Genomic DNA, 18,534 nt, shown 5'->3' on the forward strand with positions numbered 1-18,534 from the left:
ATACATTCTATGACAGAATATAATTCCATCATATGCATACTTCTAAAACACATAGAAGAATATATGCACATATTTATTTTATTTTATGTTTATTTTAATTTATAGATTCCATGTAAAATATATTTTTAACTTGAAAATATAGAGATTGATGCGTACGTGTTTAGTTGCTGAGTCATGTCTGACTCTTTGTGACCTCATGGACCATAGCCCGCCAGGCTCCTGTGCCTATGGGCTTATTCTGGCAAGAATACTGGAGTGGGTTGCCATTTCTTCCTCTAGGGGATCTTCCTGACCCAGGTGTAGAACCCATGTCTCCTGTAGCTCCTGCATTGGCAGGAGAATTTTTTAACCACTGAGGCATCTGAGAAGCCCATAGAGATGGATGCATATTTGTAATTTGTTGATTTTGCCAGGTAACTCTCTCCCATCTTACCTTCTCCTCCAGTTACTGAGTCACAGAGGCAGCAAACCACAGCTATGCCCTTAGATCCTGTCTGGGTGCTGAGATCTGCAGCTCACTCCACCCACAGGTATCTGAGTCTCAACTGTCTCTTCTCCTTTGGGCAGGATGTTCTGCCTGTTGAGATGGGCTGTCTGGGATCTGCAAGTGTTCTGGGGGACTCAGAGCCTACTGAGCTGGGAGGGCGGGGTTTATCCTAGTCCTTGGCCTCTGGTCCCAAACCACAGCGCAGGACAGAAGAACTGGCTCTCACTCAGGACATTGGACCTACAGACACGATGACTTCTGTGGTTGCTTCAACAACGTATCCAAGAGTTTCTGCCCATCGGCACCTCTGTCCCCAGGAGCTGCTCCCATGAAGAGGGGCTGAAAAAACGGCTTCCGGTAGGACTGCTACAGAAGGAAGTCACTGAGCTTGGAATTGGGGTATAAGCCACGGAAGCCAATTGCCTGGAACCCCCAACCCATTCTGCTTCCCACAGCATGTCTGCCATTGGAAGACGAGGAGAAAGCAGCAGTCCTCAGCACACTTCTGTGTTCTTCACACAGGAGACTCTGGGTGGGACTCAAACAAAACTGGAAGCTGGGAGCGGTGCTGGGAAAATAGGTCATGATGTGGGGTGAGGGGAAGGACCCCACATTCTATTGAGTTTATAGATATTTTCTAGAAGCATTCACCCTCAGTTCCCAACCAGCTTTCTTAATTAAAATGCTGCTGAAAGAAGCAAATCAATTATCAGATACCTTACAAGATGGTTTATTCTAACACACAGAAAATTGCTTATGAGTATCGCATTACTGCTTTAGGTTATCCGTTAACCAAGGCTGCTAATGAACTACATTGTTATCAAGTCAGATAAAAGATGCCCTGGGAGTTCAGGCAAATTATTACAACACAGCGCTTTGTTTTGAAATATAACTCATCTTTACCACACACGAGCTGAGTAACCTAATCTAAGGAGAACCATTCCATGTGGCCACCTGGATTTCTATTGAATGAAAAGGCAAAGAGTATTCTTTAATGCAGCCCAGAAACCCAGGGTACTATTAAGGGGAGAGAAATGTGAATGGGGCCTGCGTCACGCAGCCTTGGGTTTGTGTCTCTTCCAGTGCGTCCTCCATGATAAGGTACGGACATTGCCATAGTCACTACAAAATAATCCTATAAGCATAACAACAATCACTTGCTTTGGTATAGCTCACTACAGGCCATGGCAGCTGCTTTCTCTTTTCATCCTTTTTTGGTACCACCATTTGAAAGCTGCGGAGCTGTGGGGCCATTCCACAGCTGTCAGACTCCTTTATCCCACTCCAGCCCAGCCTGCCTTTCTCCTTTTGGAAGGTCTCTCAGTCATTTATAGAAATGGAGACTGCCCAAAGGTTTTCACCTTTCAGTTCCCTTGAGTGTTGACAGGTGGATTCTTCTGACAGCTAAGAAGTTGAGGCCAACAGCTGTAGACAAGGCTGTTCACCTCCTGGTAGACTGCGGTGCTAAAGAAGCTGTGTCTTGAGTCTGGTTCTCATTCCACGAGCCGCTTGCTGCTGGTAGGGTCCACGGACGCAGTGTCATCATGAAGCGTGAACAGCTCTGACACTGGAAACAAGGGCAGGCGTGAGCATGCGTCGACTTCCAAACCTTCTTACTGCTTGCAAGAGTGCTCGTACATCCCTTTATGCGGTCAGCTCCTTGCAGAAGAGAAGCACTGTTTCTTTCAGGACGGAGGCACTGTAGATTCTATAAGTTTATTTGCCCTGCATTTTGAGTTCCATGGGAAGGCCCATCACCAGCTTTGGATGCTCAGATTCAAGCTGTCTCCAGTGAGTGGCTGCCCAGAGTGCCCTCCTGAAGAGGCTGCTCGCTCAGAGCTCGATCACATGCGCATTTCTGGAAAGAAAAAGAGCCATCTGGAAGATTCATTAATACCCAGACCTGAGCTAGGTACCAAAAGAAAGAGAAAGAGACTTGGAGACTCTAGGATAATTAGTGGCTGCCTAGATGCAATTTTCCACCACATCCTCCAAAATCATGCGGATCAACAAGGAGAGAAGCAAAAAAACTGAAGTAGTAACAAGGGTGGCTGTATGTCCTCGTTTTCCTGGGACCATCCCAGAGAACGTCTCCTGAGGATGAGTTAATGCCTGCTAATGCTGAGAAGTCTTTTAACCAAATCCCACACAAATTCCTGGGCCAGGGGTGGGGGTTGGGGGGGAAGACTCAGTAAAATAGGAACTGGTGGGTTTCCTTAAGGTGATAAGACGTGTACTTTAGCCCTAAATCTAACATCTTACTTAATGAAAACCACTAGAGAATTTCCCACAACAGTCAGGCAAAAGACAAATATGCTCACTGTTTCCACTATTATTTAACACTGGTGATTTTAGGCAATGCAATCAGAGACGAGAAAACAATTAGAGGCTTATTGGAAGAGAAGATCTACAATTTGGCAGAAGACATAATATGATGAAAACTCAAGGAGATCAAGAACAAAATAAAAAAAAACAATAAAAGCATTCAATATGTCAGCTGCTATCATGTTAATGCCCCAAATCAATGACCAAGTAGGAGACATGATGGGAAATCCCATTTACTAAAGCAACAAAAACATGAAATATTTAGAAGTGAACTTAATAAGAAATGTGAAAAATCCGTAAGGCCAAAATCTGAAAACTCTCCTGAGACACACAAAAACGCACTTGTGAAAAGCATAGGTTTGTGTCAATGAAGGATAACATCCTCAAAAAGTCAGTTGTCTTCAATTTAACGTGTAAACATAATGCAGCTCCAATAAAAACAGCAAGATGTCTGTTTCTGTAGCCAGATTCTGAAGTTGGTTGTCAAGTTTATATGGAAAACAAATACACAGGAATAGCTAGACTGCGAGAGCCAGGAGGGTGGGAACCAGCCACACCAGGTAATACGTGAAGTCACCCCAAGAAAGAGTGTGATGATGGCACATGAGTGATCACAAATACCGCTGGAGAATAATATGAAGTCTAGAAAGAGTCCAACTATAGGTGAAAGTTTTGAACATGATAAAAGTGACAAATAAAATACTGGGGAAAATACAGTGATTTTGAAAACTGATATTAAGATGACTGGATTGCCATTTGGGAAAAAGATAAAATTGGATCTATACCTCACACCATGCACCGTACCAAACAGTCAGAGATCCAAGTAAAAGTAGACCCATACGAGAACCAGACTAATATATACACGCGTATGTAAATATTTATCTAATGTTATAAAAATTGTATACATGCAAATCTTTTAATTACACATATTTTTGTAAAAGGAACACAGGGAAGATAAAACCGGAACTGTTGAGATTAATTACCTCAAAGCAGTGGGTAGGAGCAGAGCGGAGTGGATAGGAGAGCAGAACGTCTCCAAGTTTACCTGTTCACACGTTTTTAGCTTAAAACTATACATGTGTTTCACATACTCAAAAAATAAAATTAAAGTACAAAGATTAAGAAACTAAACAAAAACCAGCATATACACTGAAACACTTATCTCTAACTATATATCAAACTGATAGCATAATCACACTGAGAAAATAATTAATTCAACTTGAACACAAAGCTCTGTACACATGAAGGGCTAAGTTCTAAGAACAAAGAACAGCAAAGAAATTTTTAAGTGAGGTTGTAGTTGTACGGTATTGTAATTCTTGAAGTATGTATTTTATGTGTATTATAGGATAAAGCAAATGGGTAAAAGTATTTATATGGTAGGGAAACAGGGCTTTCACTTTGGAAGAAGCAAAATAGAAATATGGAATGAGGAAATCTTAAGAAGAATGCTATGATGCTGAGTTTTTGATGCATACTGGTAAATATGCACGTGCTGACTATCCATTGAGAAAGTCTGCAAGTGATGATGTTTCAGTAGCCATAAGAACCCATTGTGTACAGATCTTGGTTTCTATAAACTACTCCATGTTAAAGAAAAGAAGGAGGGTGGAGGAAGGGGTAGGAAAATATGGATCTAGGGGAAATGCGTGATTCAAAGTCTGAGCAGGAACAGTGTAAGGTGAGCCTGGAACACTGTGTAATTTCAGAAGTCTATGAAATTCTTAGTGGCTACTGGAATCCAGTCTAAAGCCACCAAGAATTTATTTGTACTGATAACTTGGGACAATTTAAACATCAAAAAGATTCATGATGGTGATGAATTATAATGCATTGAAGTCCTTAGGAATAATGTTCGAGAAATAAGAGAAGAATGTCAGCTATTAAATGTAGAAGGAATGCTGGAATTAGAAACTCAGTACTTTGTAGCCCTCAATGCAATAACTTTTCAAAGACGGGCCACAAACAGATGTAAACCATTGGGTGAAGAATTACTTGGGTCAGGGTGTTCCCACGGTCTCAAAGTCCCACCCCTTAGATTATTTACTCATTGCAAACGAGGGATTTTCTCTCCACCAGGAGAGATCTAGTTGTCACTTCCTTAGCCAAGCAGTTAAAAGCAATGTCAGTAACAGTGAGAGAGCCTGGAGTCATGTGACTTCTGAGCAGCACACTGAAGGATATGTGCCCAATGTCACCGCTGCAGTGATCATGACAAAATTCTCAATCTGAACCTGCTCAGGAGGAGAGAGACAAATACAGGAAATAGAACACGGTGCAGGAAGGTTAAGTACTTCAAGACTGACAATGCCGTGGGGAGAGAAAGCAACATCGAGAGAAACTTAAAAGGGACAAAATCAAGTACAATGGCTCCTGGCTTGGAAAAATAGAGCTTTAAGAGACACCTGGGAAACAATCAGAGAAATTTGAATACAGGCTGTGAACGAGATGATACTATTGAATTACTACCCATTTCCGTTCATTTCTTACCATTCCTGTCACTGTGATTGTGCAGGAGATACATGATGCGTAAATATTATGATATCTACACTAGTTTTTAAGTGAATCAGAAGAAATTATGCATGCAGAGTTAAAGCAAACAGAGCAAAATGTTCATTTATGGATCTAGGTGAAGGTTGTAAATGTTTTTATTGCACTGTTCTTTCAACATTTCTGTGGCTTTGAAGATTTTTCTAAAAGGACAGTGAGAGCGTGTGGGTGGTACACGAGGTGTGAGAGAGCAGGACTAGGGGAAGTGAGTTATGAACCGACCGTTCAGATAAACCTGAAGGAGATGGCTTCCTTCCTGGGAACAGAGCTCCTTTAGCCATGACCTCGGATCCTGTCCCCCCTTCCTGAAAGGCTGCCCTATATGCTCAGGCACTGTCTATTCTGACACTTCACAGCAGCGTCGAAAGTCTGACACGTCAGCCAAACTGATGGCTTGATGACACAAAGAAAATTTTGGATTTATTTTTTTTTTCATCAAATGGTTTAAGGTGGCTACAGTTGACTGGCTTCTGTCAAAAAGAAGGTCTTGGAAAACCAAATCAATTAAGATAAAACTTTAACCATCTTGCTGTTAAAACCCAGTTTTCTCAGCTCTAATGAGGCACATGCCCCACAACTTCATTTAAAATCTTGCCAAAGTACTGCCAGATTAGGACTTGCCACAGCTGTCCCAAAGAGATGCTGATTCCTGACGTCACAGCCAGCCTGACACCACGACTTCCGGCCCATGCCTAGCAATCCCCCTCCCATCCTGCAGGGGTCGTGCAGGAGAGCCTCCAGCCCGCACAGGACAGGAAGGGGACGGCCTTCCCTCCTTTGGGTACGAGCCATCAGCCACTCTTACAACTCACCTTTCAGAGAAACTGAGGTTTAACCTGCAAAACAGGAAGACGGGATGTCATTCCTAGACGACCAAAAGCAGGGGCAGAATTCTGCTACGGAGAACGGCCCGCGTGTCCTTTGCGTCTCCACTCTCGGGTCTATCGGCTTCCCGACTGAGCCTGACTCCATCTAGTGTCGGCTTTGGAAACCTGAGCTGTGTCTTCCTTCTCAGTAGAAGAGCTCTGCTGTGATGATGCTGAGGACAGTTCCCTGCTCGCGGTGGGGGAACAGATGCAGGCGGACCCCATCCAGCCATTACCTCCCAACCGCCCACCTCTCCCCATGTTTCATCTCTTCCCTGCCCTCCTCTGCCCCTTCACACTCCTCCTCCTGTACTTCACTCTCCCAATGTTTATTGTTGGACGGCTATGGCAGCCACCTCGCCTGGGTTATGGAAGTTTCCTCCTACAGCTCAAGTGTATCGAAATAATTCAGAACATCCAAATGTACAAAAGGGCTTCCTCGTGGCTCAGTGGTCACGAATCCACCTGCTAAAGCAGGAGACGCGGGTTCAATCCCTGGACTGGGAAAAACTCCTGGAGAAGGAAATGACAATCCACTGGAAAATCCCATGGACAAAGGAGCCTGGCGGGCTATGGCCCACGGGGTCCATGAGCAACTGAACAACAAATATACCAAGCAGATGCTCCTCTGACCTGATCATAGGTAGGAGCGTGAAACCATAGGAACTGCTCATTCAGTGCTCTTGGATTGGTTTGTGATGTACTGCTCACAGCAGTATCCTCACACAGCAGCATCTGTGTGTCAGACCTTCATTATGAGTCATCACAGCCTGCCACATTCCCTACCCCAGCACGCACATATGCATGTACAAATCCACCAGGATTAAGAATTGGGCATTGTGAAATCTTTCCGTTTTGTGAATCCCATGACTAAGAGGTCCCTGAATCAGAGTTTACACCAGTTCTGGGAACTTCCAGGGGGCACTGGAGCTTCCAAAGCATGACGCCTTCACCCAAAGTGTCCCCCGAAGAGTGTGAGCTGTTTGGATGATCAAGATAGCATGGCTCGTGGGTGGTTACGAAGATCACTCTGTTAGAACCTCCACCAGCCCACTCGATCATCCTGACAGAGGGCCAGAGCTGGCCGCTGCAGCCTGCGGCCACATGCCAGGGTGCCTCAGCCACCCAGTAGAGGGCCCCTGAGACCATGCTGCAGGCAGAGGCCCCCACCACAGGCACAGTTCAGCCATCCAAAACTCACCCCATCCTACACTTCCCACCACAGAGATGAGCTGGGCCCCAAAGGCAATGCAGATTCTGGGTCTGGGGTTCATCTATACGTTCCCAGGTCCCCTCACTCCCATCATCAAGAGCTTTAGGTCCTCAGAAATTATTGACAGACACCATAACATCTGAAGGAGAGCAGAGCCTCAAGAAAGTGAAAGTATTGAGAAAATCCACTTCCAGCTCATCCCCAGGGCGTCCCCCTGACCGCAGCGTACCACACATCATCTCTCCTTCATCCGTAGATCCACACATTTCTTCAAGAGATGCTGCTTTGTTCTTACCAAGCCCCAGGTCCCAGGGAAGAACTAGAGGGGGGACTGTGCTTTGCATCCCTCTAAAAGCCCACCAGTCCATCTCAACTCAGATTCTGCCCTGAATACCAGTCACTCACTGAACATCTCCTCCACGAGGAAGTCTCCAGAAGCCTCAGACTTACCATATTCAAAAAAGGTAGTGACCAACATATCCCAGCCCACCCAGCCCACTGTCCACCTCTGCTCTACTGCCTGCTTCCCAAAGGGCACCTCCAGCTAGGGCCTCCCCACTCCAACAAATGCTACTGATTCTTGATTCTGGCCTGCACCTTCCCCCAGCCCCAAGAGACTGGCTGCCTCCTTGGTATCACTCAGGTCCTCATTCCAGAGGGCTTCGCAGTAGCTTGTTGCTGAGTAAAGAGCGTTCCATATGATACAAAGCAGCGAGTGCAAAGGTCCTGAGTTAGGATTGTCTTTGGAGGACAAGGGCTCTATACAGAAGAGCAATGTGGCTGGGTGGCGGCAGGGAAGCTGGGAACAGAACACATGTAGTTTCCCAGCTGGGACATGGCCGTAGCTGGGAACACGATCATGGGGGTGGGCGATCCACTGGGGGGACTCTGCGCAGGAGATGAGGCAAAGGCTAACCCAAGTGCAGAAAAGAGCCCAAGCTTACTTTGACTACTTAATACCCTGTGGGCTCCCCACTCTCATGACACTTGAGGGCTGCCCGAAGGAGGGGACAGTGAGAAGAGGGAGGCCAGGGGTGCATCCTGGTCCCCTAGGAAGTATTTCAAAGTGGGAAGAGGGGCAGGGATGTCAGGCAAGGGTGAGGGATGGATGAAACAGGAGGGAATATGAGGGGGACACAAGTTGGTAGTGACCTTACCTTGAAGTTCTCTTCTTTAGCGCAATGGTCTCTAAACAGAGAAAGCAGGCTGTTAGGATGGGGTATGGTGATGGTAGTGCCACTCTCTCGGTGCCAGGCCAGCAGGAGGGGGTCAGAGCCCAGCAGACTCGGGTGATGCTGAGAGGTTCCTGGGGTTGAGGCCACTGAGAGGGTTGTTGGGCTGAGCACTCTGCCCCCTCCCCGTTGGCACCGTTGAAGCTTCTCTACCCAGTCCCTCACCGAACCCCCAGCTCAGCACCCGGGGGAGACCGAGGTTTCCCTATAAATAGACCCCCCAGCCCTCTGCCGGTTGTTCTTCCCCTTCTCCCTCCCTGAGGATGCTGCGCCCTCTCACCCGTAGGAGATCTAGGATGTCTCTCAGTGTGCTGAAGAGACTGTTTTTCTCTTTCCCCTTATTCCTAGGGATACAAAATCAATGCAAGTGAACTATGACCAGTTAAGTTCCCTATGCAGTTGGACACACTGGAAGCCCCCAGTGCAGTCTCCTCCTTGCCCTGTCTCCCCTTTTGGGTATCTTTACAGATAATAATCACATTTTCAAGAGACATGGTGAGAGTCCTTCCTCCCTGTCCTCTGGGGACTGCATTACCATCCCATTAAGCAGCCATATGGGCGATGGATTTTGCAGGTCCCCTCTTGAGAGACAAGGGGGTGCAAATCAATGTTGTATTTTGCTACTGAAACTCACTGAGTGTTCGGCTTCTACCCAAGGACGCAGATCTCCACAGATGCGACAGGGTGTGGAGAATCATGCTGGGCTCTCATAAGCCCAGCTATGCTCGGGTCATGAGCAGACACTCAGCATCACTCAGTGCAGGGCTTGCCCGATTTATGCAGGAAAAATGCAACCTGGCCAGGCCATCAGTGCTGGCCATAGCTCCCGCCACCCACCCGTGCCAGGAGCAGCCTCGCCACTTCCGGGGATTGATTTCATCTCATCACATCATTTGGGTAAAAGAAAAGAAATTTCTGTCAGAAGCCAACTCAGCTCCCTTCCCCATTTCTCCAAGAAAGCTGATTCTTAAGAATATCAAGAATGATTAAGTGGAAAAGTACAGAGACAGAAGCAGAGAGAGACAGAGACACAGAGAGGTCACTGCATTTCTTTTCGATCCATGATTTTTATTCTCTCTATAGTCAGTTTTACCCTCAGAGCCTCACACCAGATAACCGGCCAGAATGTGTCTTATCTCAGGAAAGGGCAGAGCCAGGGCTGAGCATCACTGCTTCCTTACCGTTGAAGCCCACATTTGTGCTTCTCAGGTCAGAGGAATCGTTATCAAACATGTGCTTCCTGATCATGCAGAACTTCAGGGCCAGGAAGCCGGCCGATACGGCGATGCCCACAGCAGTCCCGATGACGGCATATTTGATATCTGGAGGGCAGGGAGGAATTGAACAAGGGGCTTTAATCAGCCATCACCCAGCAAAAGTCTTCCACAGCTCCCTTTACATCAGAATGAAGTCCAAAGCGTACACTTGGACCTTCACATTACGTAGTCCAACCTGCTGCGTGCTTGTATGTTCGGTTGCTCAGTTGTGTCCAGCTCTTTTACAACTTCATGGAATGTAGCCCACCAGGCTCCTCTGTCCATGGGATTTCCCAGGCAAGAACACTGGAGTGGGTTGCCATTTCCTCCTCCATGATATCTTCATGACCCAGGGGTTGAACCCGTGTCTCCTACATTGGCAGGCAGCTTCTTTACCACTGAGCCACCTGGGAAGTCCCGACCCACTGAGGCCAGCCTAGTTTTCCAGCCTCCTGGGAACATGCTCCTTCCCTACCCCTCCACCCATGGTGTATCTCCTCTTCCTGGAACTCCAACCCTGGTCCCTTCAGCTGTGGGAATCTTTCCCAAGTGGCTGGTGGCTCCTTTCTCTGTCTTCTTGCAGCCATCCTCACTTATCCCTGCATCGGTTCATCCATGTGTATGTCGATTGCCTGCTCTGGTGAGTGTGCTGACGGCAAATGAATGAGTCCTTGACTCCATCCTGGGGGGCCTGCAATCAGCAGCGGAAGACAAGAGCTCACTCGAGTGCCGAGTGACAGGGTGGGCTGATGTGGAAACTGACAGTCTTCCCAGAGGAGATGACATGGAAGGTGTACCATACATGGAGAGCTGAACTCTGGGGTGGAGAGAGGTTGGGATGGGGCAAGCGGAGGGAGGCACTGGCCAGGGAAAAGCCTGCTATCTGGGGGCTCACGGCTGCAGTGCAGGGCTGCTCATCTCAGAGAGAGTGGACAGAGGTGGCCCTGATGACTCATGTCCCCTTTGAGGACAGGCTCTCATTCAGTACCATTCCCCCAGGATAAAGCCATGCTAGCCACTCAGACAGGTCTGGGGGTCAGCACTGCCCTGGTGCCATGATGACTGGGAGGAAACGGGCACCAGGATGCCCCACCTGCCCATGCATCTTGAGTTCCTCCTCCTGCCCCTCAGCCCTGCATCCAGAATCCATTGGGCAGCCACCTACCAGCTTCAGCTCTAGCAGGCTTGCCTGTTGCTAACACTTGAGCGGCCCCAACATCTGCAAAGACAAAAGCCCCAAATTCTGGTTAGAACAGAACTGCTGGCCAAGATCAGGCCTGGGGTCTCAGGCCAAAGCCCTGTCCCCAGCCGTCCACTCCAATAGGTCTGGGGAAGTCTGCCACAGGAAACCTCCTGCTTGGCCACCACACTCTGGAGCGACAGAGGTGGTTCCTGGTCGCTACAGTGTCCGGGAGCTGTGCTGGGAGGTCAGAACCTCTGCCAAAGCAGGAGTAAGAGTGCGCTGAGCTCAGTTAACCCAGATCCTTCTAATCCCGTTAGAAGACCTTTTTATTTCATTCGTTTTATAAAAGATCTTTTTTTTTAGGTTAACAGGATATTTTAGCTGTAAGTTAAACCAGCTCTTTAACATGGTTTCTAAGGCCCACACTGGGATCCCCGCCTGCCTCTCTAGTCTCTTCCTCACTCCCAAGAACCCTCTCACTCTGGCCAGACTGCCTGATTCCAGCTCCTACCCAGGCCGGGACCAGCTGCCCTTGACCCACATCCTTTGCCCAGCTCTGTCTTCTCCCCTATTCCTCTTTACCTCATCTTGGTTCTGTGTTACTTTCTCCTGACACCCCACACCTGGCTTAGCTGCCCCTCTGGGTGCTCCACAGCGGCTGTACCTACCCCTTGTAACTGACCACACCATTTATTTAAGAACATTACATAGCATTGCTGTGTGCCTGGTACTGCCCCCAGAGCTTCTCAGCTATTCACCCACTGACGGGTCTTCTGGCTGGTCTTCCCGCTAGGCTGAGTGGTGCCCTGTGGAGTGCTGTATCCCCAGCATTTGACACAGTGTCTGGGCCACGGGAGGCATTAACAGACATCTGATGAATGAGTGAATGATGGTAACAGAGCATGCTGCAGGGGCGCTCACTCTTCTAGCCTAGACTTGAAACCTTAAGATAGGAGATGTGACTCCCAAGCTGACCTTGGTCCCTGAAGATGGGCTCTAGAAGAGCTAAGATGGACCCACGGGCCTTGTAAAGGAAAGTGTACGTTAACTGGCCACTTACTCTGAGGCAGACATTGGGGGCAGCACCTGCATTAATTAATACATTCAATAATCAGAGCAAGAGCTCTGTGAGACAGGCGCTGTCGTCCCCGCCTTTTGAGGAATGAGGAATCCAGCGCTGAGGACTTGAGGGTGTGCCCAAGTGCCAACGACAAGTGGAAAGCAGCAGCCGTGCCACCTTAACCCAAAGCCCCGTGATGCCTTGAGAACTCAAATCCCAGGCAGCTAACTGACAGAATGATGCCAAGACCATCAGGACCGAGGACTGGAGGGCTGAGACACGGGCAGGTGAGTGGTGAGACCCAAACTTGATTCTTAGGCTCAAATTTCCAGGCAAGGCAGAAGTCCCTGTTGGTCCTAAAAGGGAGCCGCTGACTTCATTGAGAGGGACCACATCTTCCCCAGCTTAGCTCCAAGAGAAGTCCACCTCCTGAGTCCTGACCTCATGGAGGGCAAACGGTGGCTACTCGGTCACCAAAGTGACAAGACGTGCATGTGACCACGCTCAGTGCTGCCAGGGGTTGGGCAGACGCTCCACGGAGGATTTATTCGCTGAGTGCCCTGGTGGGGAAGGGGCCATTGTAATAGACTTCTGATGGCCTCACCTGGTGATGAAAAAGCTGGAGGACTCTGAGGCAAAAGTACACAGCCTTGTTCTAGTCACTAGTCTTCTTGGAAATCCAGTGACTTCTGTTACTGATGGGCCCACATGGGGCCCATCCACTCACTCACATACCACAGACACCACAGAACACAATATGACCCTGGTTCTATCAGTTCTTTGATGTCCCCACTGAGCTTCCTTGTTTCTCTGCATTTATTCTTCACATTAATCCCGCCACTCTAGCCAGGTTGAAAACCTTTCCGGGGATTGGACAAAGCCTTGTGTTTCACACATGGTAGGGCTAGGCTGCTAGAGTCACTGAACAGAACCGGCTTCTGGGCTGATGCTGGAAACCCTGACGTGTGTGCTGCACGCTCACAAGGGGGCCTTTCCAACAGCAGTCTGCCCCACGCGGCCTTTACTGGACAGAAGACAAGGGACAGGGAAGGCAGGCGTCAGAGAGTGGGGCCAGGGCCACTGAGGGCCAGCCTCTCCGCCTGCCCGCTCAGACACAGACACTTCTCCTGGGTCCTCCTCAGGGGTCTTCTCCCCGTGGCCACAGCTCTGCATGACCATCACACAGCATAAAATCCTTATATGAGCCTGAAATGAAACTTGAACAGGGAAAGAAGAAAGGACATAGGTCAGAAAGCGCAGAAAGGTGGAAAGAATCAGAGAGAGGCAAGGACACACAGAGATGGAGGGACATACAGATGCTCTGCCAGAGAAGCTCAGGCTGCCGAGCAGGTGAGAAGGGAAGAGAGAGAGAGTGTGTCTGCTGTCCGAAAAGCCTGGCCCTGGCCTTCCCAGCAGCACCAGGCCCCGAGTCTTCATCAGGCTGCCCAGCAAATGCGTCCTCCGGAATGCTCCATTCTTCCTGCCCCTCCCGGGCAGGGGTCCCTGGCTCAGCTCAGCTCCCACTCTCACCCCCACAGGCTCAGGCTCCTCAGACCCCTCCCTCCATGCTCTCTCCTGGGTCCACCCCAAGACAGGAGGCTGCTCCTAGTCCCTGACCCCAAACAGGTTCCCTGGGCCTCAGGGACTGAGTGAAGTCCAAGGTCAGAGACTGAGTGAGTGCCCTCCCTGGGGCTGCAGATCAGACAGCTGCAGGTGCCAAACACCAAGAGTGGGCCACGCTGTGCACTCCATCAGCCATCTCCCATCTCGGTAATTCCTGCTAGCCATCCAGACAGCCACTTGGCGGCAGCCTTTTCCCTCCTGGGGGAGGGAAATCCTCCAAGCCGCCCTCCTGTGCTCAGCATCTCGGCCTTGCAAGCTAAGAGCCCTTGATGAGGACCTGTCTGAACCACACTTACATCGGCCACCCGCACTCCCGCCTCCTGCCGAGATCATCACCTCCCGCGCTGTAGACCCCTGCAAGCCCCCAGGGACGATTTCCCTGTAGCTGGAGGATGGATTGCTGGTCTGCGAGCACAGCCAGAGGCCGCCTGACTGCTCCTGCTCAGGTCTGTCAGAGACACAAGAGGAAGCCACACCACATTTTATTTACTGAAATTCTCTGGGTTCTCACATGCAAACATGAATTGGCAGCTTAGTACCCAGAAAACAGTCTCTCAAAACCTGGGGATAGTTCAAGGGGGTTGAGCAGGGGCTGACTGAACCAAGGCTGGTGTCCAGGGGGCACGCAGGGACCCTCTGACTGATAGATTCACATGGCTGTAGTAGGCACATGCGTGTATACATGCTAAGTCGCTTCAGTCGTGTCCAACTCCTTGCAACCCTATGGACTGTAGCCTGCCAGGCTCCTCTGTCCTTGGGATTCTCCAGGCAAGAATACTGGAGTGGGTTGCCACGCCGTCCTCCAGGGGATCTTCCCGACCAGGGGTTGAACCCCCGTCTTGTGTCTCTTGCATTGGCAGGCACAGTGCTGCCCAAATCTGGCTTGACCGTCACCACTACACTAGGACTGTCTATACTGAGCCAGGTGCAGAGTGCAGGCGCCCGGTCCTGGGGCACAGCTTTTGCTGGTGTGCAGAGTCGGACACGACTTAGGGACTAAACAGCAGCAGAGCAGAGAGTAGGGTGCTGCCTCTAGATGGGCCTGCTAGGGTTCCAGGGCCTCTACCCACACGGTCCCCATGCACGCTGAGGTCCAGCCCTGCACCCCGGCCCTCTCCAAACCACTCACCTCAGGCTACGCCTGCCCAGAAGATGGTGCTTTTTTCTAAGATGTACTAAGACACCATTACAGCTCTGAGTCTAGAGTGACTCTTCCTCGCAGGCCCCCTTTGGACAGGCAACTGACAGAGACCTGACACCCCAGCCCTCCCTGCAAAACAGCCAGTGCCCCGCCCCCTCTCTGCAGCCCTTCCCCTCTACAGAGCACAATCTGCTGTCTGCAAGTGGTTTCCCAACAGGAAGGAATCTCCTGCAAGAGTAAACAGTCCTGAAGCCTGGAGCTCCCTGGGTCCCCCTCCTCCAGGACTGGGAGGTTAGCCTCAGAGGAAGACGGAGGCAAGGCTGCTCCAGGGAGTGAGTGGAAGGCACGGGGTGGCCTGCCCCATCTCAGCTGGAATCTGACCCTGAGAGCCCAGCCCCATCAGCCAGACCTCCCGAGCTGCCCACACCTGTCGGGTCCACCCTTCCTGGGAGCGGGCCCTCTTCACCACCCTTATTTGGGCAGAATCGGGCTGTGTGTTTCCAGTTGTGGGGCAGTGGGCGTGCATGCACGCAGATGTCGTTCTATAAGTATCTGGACTAAAAATAGGGAGAGGCTGCCCTAAGTGTTTGTCAACTGATGCCTGGCCATTTTCATCTGAAACTTAAATATTACAGAATGGCTCCTAACTTTAGATCACATAAATTCCAGTGTTCTCAGCTCAAGGAGGGGGTCTCAGATAACTAGAAAAGACATCTATCCTCTCCTAACGAAGTACACACGGGAATGAAGTATCTTTGGTGTGCTCTGCATGGCCCTGGTGACCAGGGGCATCCAAGTGCTCTTGGACAAAAGACCCTGGTGCCCCACGAAGGAGCTCACACAGTGATGGACAGACAAGACTGACACAAGAGAAGATCAGAGTGCTGCGGGAGATGTTCAGCACCTTCCTGCAAACCCGCGTCCCCAGGAGCTGGAGGAAGACTGAACAGGGGTGTGTGGGGTGAACACTTGCCGTGGCCCCCCTTTCCTGGGCCTTTGGCTGCAGGCAGCACCTTGGTTTTCTTTTCAGGAAACACCTCCCCTTGATCCCCTTGAGGCTGGTCCCAGGATGGATGTGTGAACCATCCTGATTAGCCAGGTATGACATCTTCCAGTCAGCAATGACTGGTCAAGGGGTGATCCCACTCAGGCCAGTAAGACTCAACTCTGGGACTTTGTGGAAAATATTGAGAAAGAAGAATGTCTTCAGAAATTGGTAACTGTGGGGTTGCGGGAGACCCACAGGCTAGAGGGAACCTGTTGAGGCTGAAATCCCCACTGACTAGGGTCATGCTAGGTTTGGGTTCAGAGAAGGCAATGGCAGCCCACTCCAGTGTTCTTGCCTGGAGAATCCCAGGGACGGGGAGCCTGGTGGGCTGCAGTCCATGGGGTCGCACAGAGTCGGACGCGACTGAAGCGACTCAGCAGCAGCAGCAGCAGCAAGTTTAGGTTTAGTCGTTAAGTCGTGTTCGACTCTTGCGACGCCATGGACTGTACAGCCCCCTAGGGTCTTCTGTCCATGGGATTTCCCAGGCACAGGGGGCTTCCATTTCCTTCTCCAGGGGATCTTCCCAACCCAGGGACTGAACTCTGGTCTCCTGCATTGCAGGCAGACTCTTACTGACTGAGCCACCAGGAAGGTCAGGCTAAGACCAAACCTAAGACAGGTTTTGAGCCCCTGAATCCAGCTGTGCCTGAAGCACCTCTTCTTGACTTCTCAGCCAGCTCAGTAAGGAAACACCTCTTTTATCTTATAGTCTAACCTGAGCTAAGTAAGTGTCACCTGCAAGCGTCCTGATGACTTAGGTGGCAGGTCCTTCACACAGCAGAGAGTGCTGGCTGTGAACCAGGAGCTCACGGCACAGCCTCAGATAAACCCAACTATGACCCACCAACTAAGCAAAGCTGTGTGCCTCTGGGCCTTTGCACATCCGCCGTCTGATGCAATACCTTCCTCGTCTCCATGGGAAGCTCTTACTTATCCTCCAAGACATAGCACAAAGCCACCTCCTCTGGAAGTCCCCTGCTCTCTGCTGGCTCAGGATCCCCCTGCAACCTTATCAATATCTGCCCCTGCCCTGTCTGTACTGTCCTGCAGAATGTTCTAGGGCACGAAGGACACACTTCCTAGCCCCAGTTCCTCCCCAGGCCCAGGATGATATGTGAGACTCCTCGGAGCTTAGTTTCTCCTCCAGGGAGGTGCAAGAAGAAGGTGAAAGGGGAGAATCTTGAACTGACAGGAAAGATTCCCCGAAATTACTGTTAAACCAGAAGTGGCTTGTGTGATAAGATCAAGTTTACAGCACTAAGTGATATAATAAGGGCTCAGGAGGAAGTAAAGTTCAGCCACAGAGCAGTAGATCATGTAACAGCATTGCTCCTGTGACTCTGAGGCCAGGAACACCTGTGGGCCGTGTGTGAACACAGATGGGACACGTGGCTGCTGTTGCTGTGGACACACCTGAGGCCCTGGTCCAAGCACCACACAGCCAGATCCCACGAGGAGGGAGGATTAGAAAGGGAGTGGACGTGCGGAGCGAGTGGGGATGCTCTCAGTATGCTTCACGTCATGAAAAGAGCCTGGACCTCGCTCTTCTCACCTGAACATGGGCCCTGACACATAGAATGGACTCACTCAGACAGCTTTCTTTCATCCATCTGTCCCAAACCTTCCTGCAATGGAAGCTGACCCTGAGGTCCCAGTAGGATTCAGGGCACATTTCTCTAATTGGGCTGGTTTGGGGACTGTGGGCGCTGGCAATCCCATCCCTCCTCAGAGCTCACAGATGGGTCTTCTTCTCAGAAAAATCCAGGTCAATGGCCCTGGCCCTTTTGCCCCTCCCCGGGGCTGTTAAATGCTAGAAATTAGACATGTGAAACCCTAACAGGATGGAGGCTCTAGTCCTCTCCTGAGCAGGATGCCAGAGAACTGTGAGTTGGTCTGGGTTATGCAGCGGCCCCTGTTCCCAGTGGCTGCTGGCATTGCGCTGGGATCTACGGCCTTCCTCTGACATTCTGTGACTTAACCTCGGGCTCCTGGCTCACAAACCTAGAAACCACCTTGAAATTGCTCTTCTTCAATACCCTTTTCCCGTCTCAGTAAAGAGGCCGCAGCTGCCAAACTTCAAGTAAACAGGGCATTGTCATTCCTATCCCATAGCTGTGGGCATTCCTTTCTTCCCGTGAAAGCACCTAGACTTTGGGTGGAACTCAAACCTGCAAAGCTGCACAGGTTTGAGAGATGGAAAACAGAAGGCATGCAGAGGATCTAGAACAAAGCAAAGATGGTTCCACGATGGGCCATGGAGACTGGGCACGCCTCCTTCGTTTCCAGGGATCCCCATTCAGGGCAAGAGCACACTGAACCAGACAGACCTTTCGCTCCCAAACCCAGGTCAGGACCTCCCAGCCCTGGACTGCAGTGGCCCCTGACTCCTGGGAGATGGGCAGTGAGTAAGGAATTCCATGCAGAGGGTTCTTCCCAATGCAGAGAAGCATACAGCTGTTAGCATCCAGGAGGAGTAAGGGGACCTGAGCCAGCCTGGGGCATCCGTGAAGGCCCCAGAAGTGAGCACGTTCAAAACCAAAAGGAAAAGCA

At 50.2% G+C, this 18,534-nt stretch overlaps 1 protein-coding gene across 7 annotated transcripts in view; it reads right to left on the reverse strand.

The window, feature by feature from the left end:
• Nucleotides 1–1,196: 1,196 nt before the first annotated feature.
• Nucleotides 1,197–18,534, reverse strand: part of TMEM273 (transmembrane protein 273) — a 30,178-nt gene continuing 12,840 nt past the window's right edge. The window contains exons 2-6 of one of the 7 annotated variants that reach the window (XR_003509205.1): nucleotides 11,095–11,148; nucleotides 9,855–9,995; nucleotides 8,954–9,017; nucleotides 8,599–8,629; nucleotides 1,197–2,345 (exon numbers count right to left, since the gene is read on the reverse strand). Coding sequence is in view for 2 of the 7 variants with exons in the window: in XM_027530758.1 (XP_027386559.1) it covers nucleotides 2,321–2,345; nucleotides 6,175–6,198; nucleotides 8,599–8,629; nucleotides 9,855–9,995; nucleotides 11,095–11,148 (275 nt within the window). In the remaining 5 variants the exon portion in view is untranslated. Of the gene's footprint in view, nucleotides 2,346–6,174; nucleotides 6,416–8,598; nucleotides 8,630–8,953; nucleotides 9,018–9,854; nucleotides 9,996–11,094; nucleotides 11,149–18,534 lie in introns of those variants that run through there. The other 6 variants (XR_003509201.1, XM_027530758.1, XR_003509204.1 and 3 more) reach the window with 6 other exon arrangements.

This window comes from Bos indicus x Bos taurus, chromosome 28, assembly GCF_003369695.1.
Source record: "Bos indicus x Bos taurus breed Angus x Brahman F1 hybrid chromosome 28, Bos_hybrid_MaternalHap_v2.0, whole genome shotgun sequence".
Taxonomy (NCBI): Eukaryota; Metazoa; Chordata; class Mammalia; order Artiodactyla; family Bovidae; genus Bos; species Bos indicus x Bos taurus.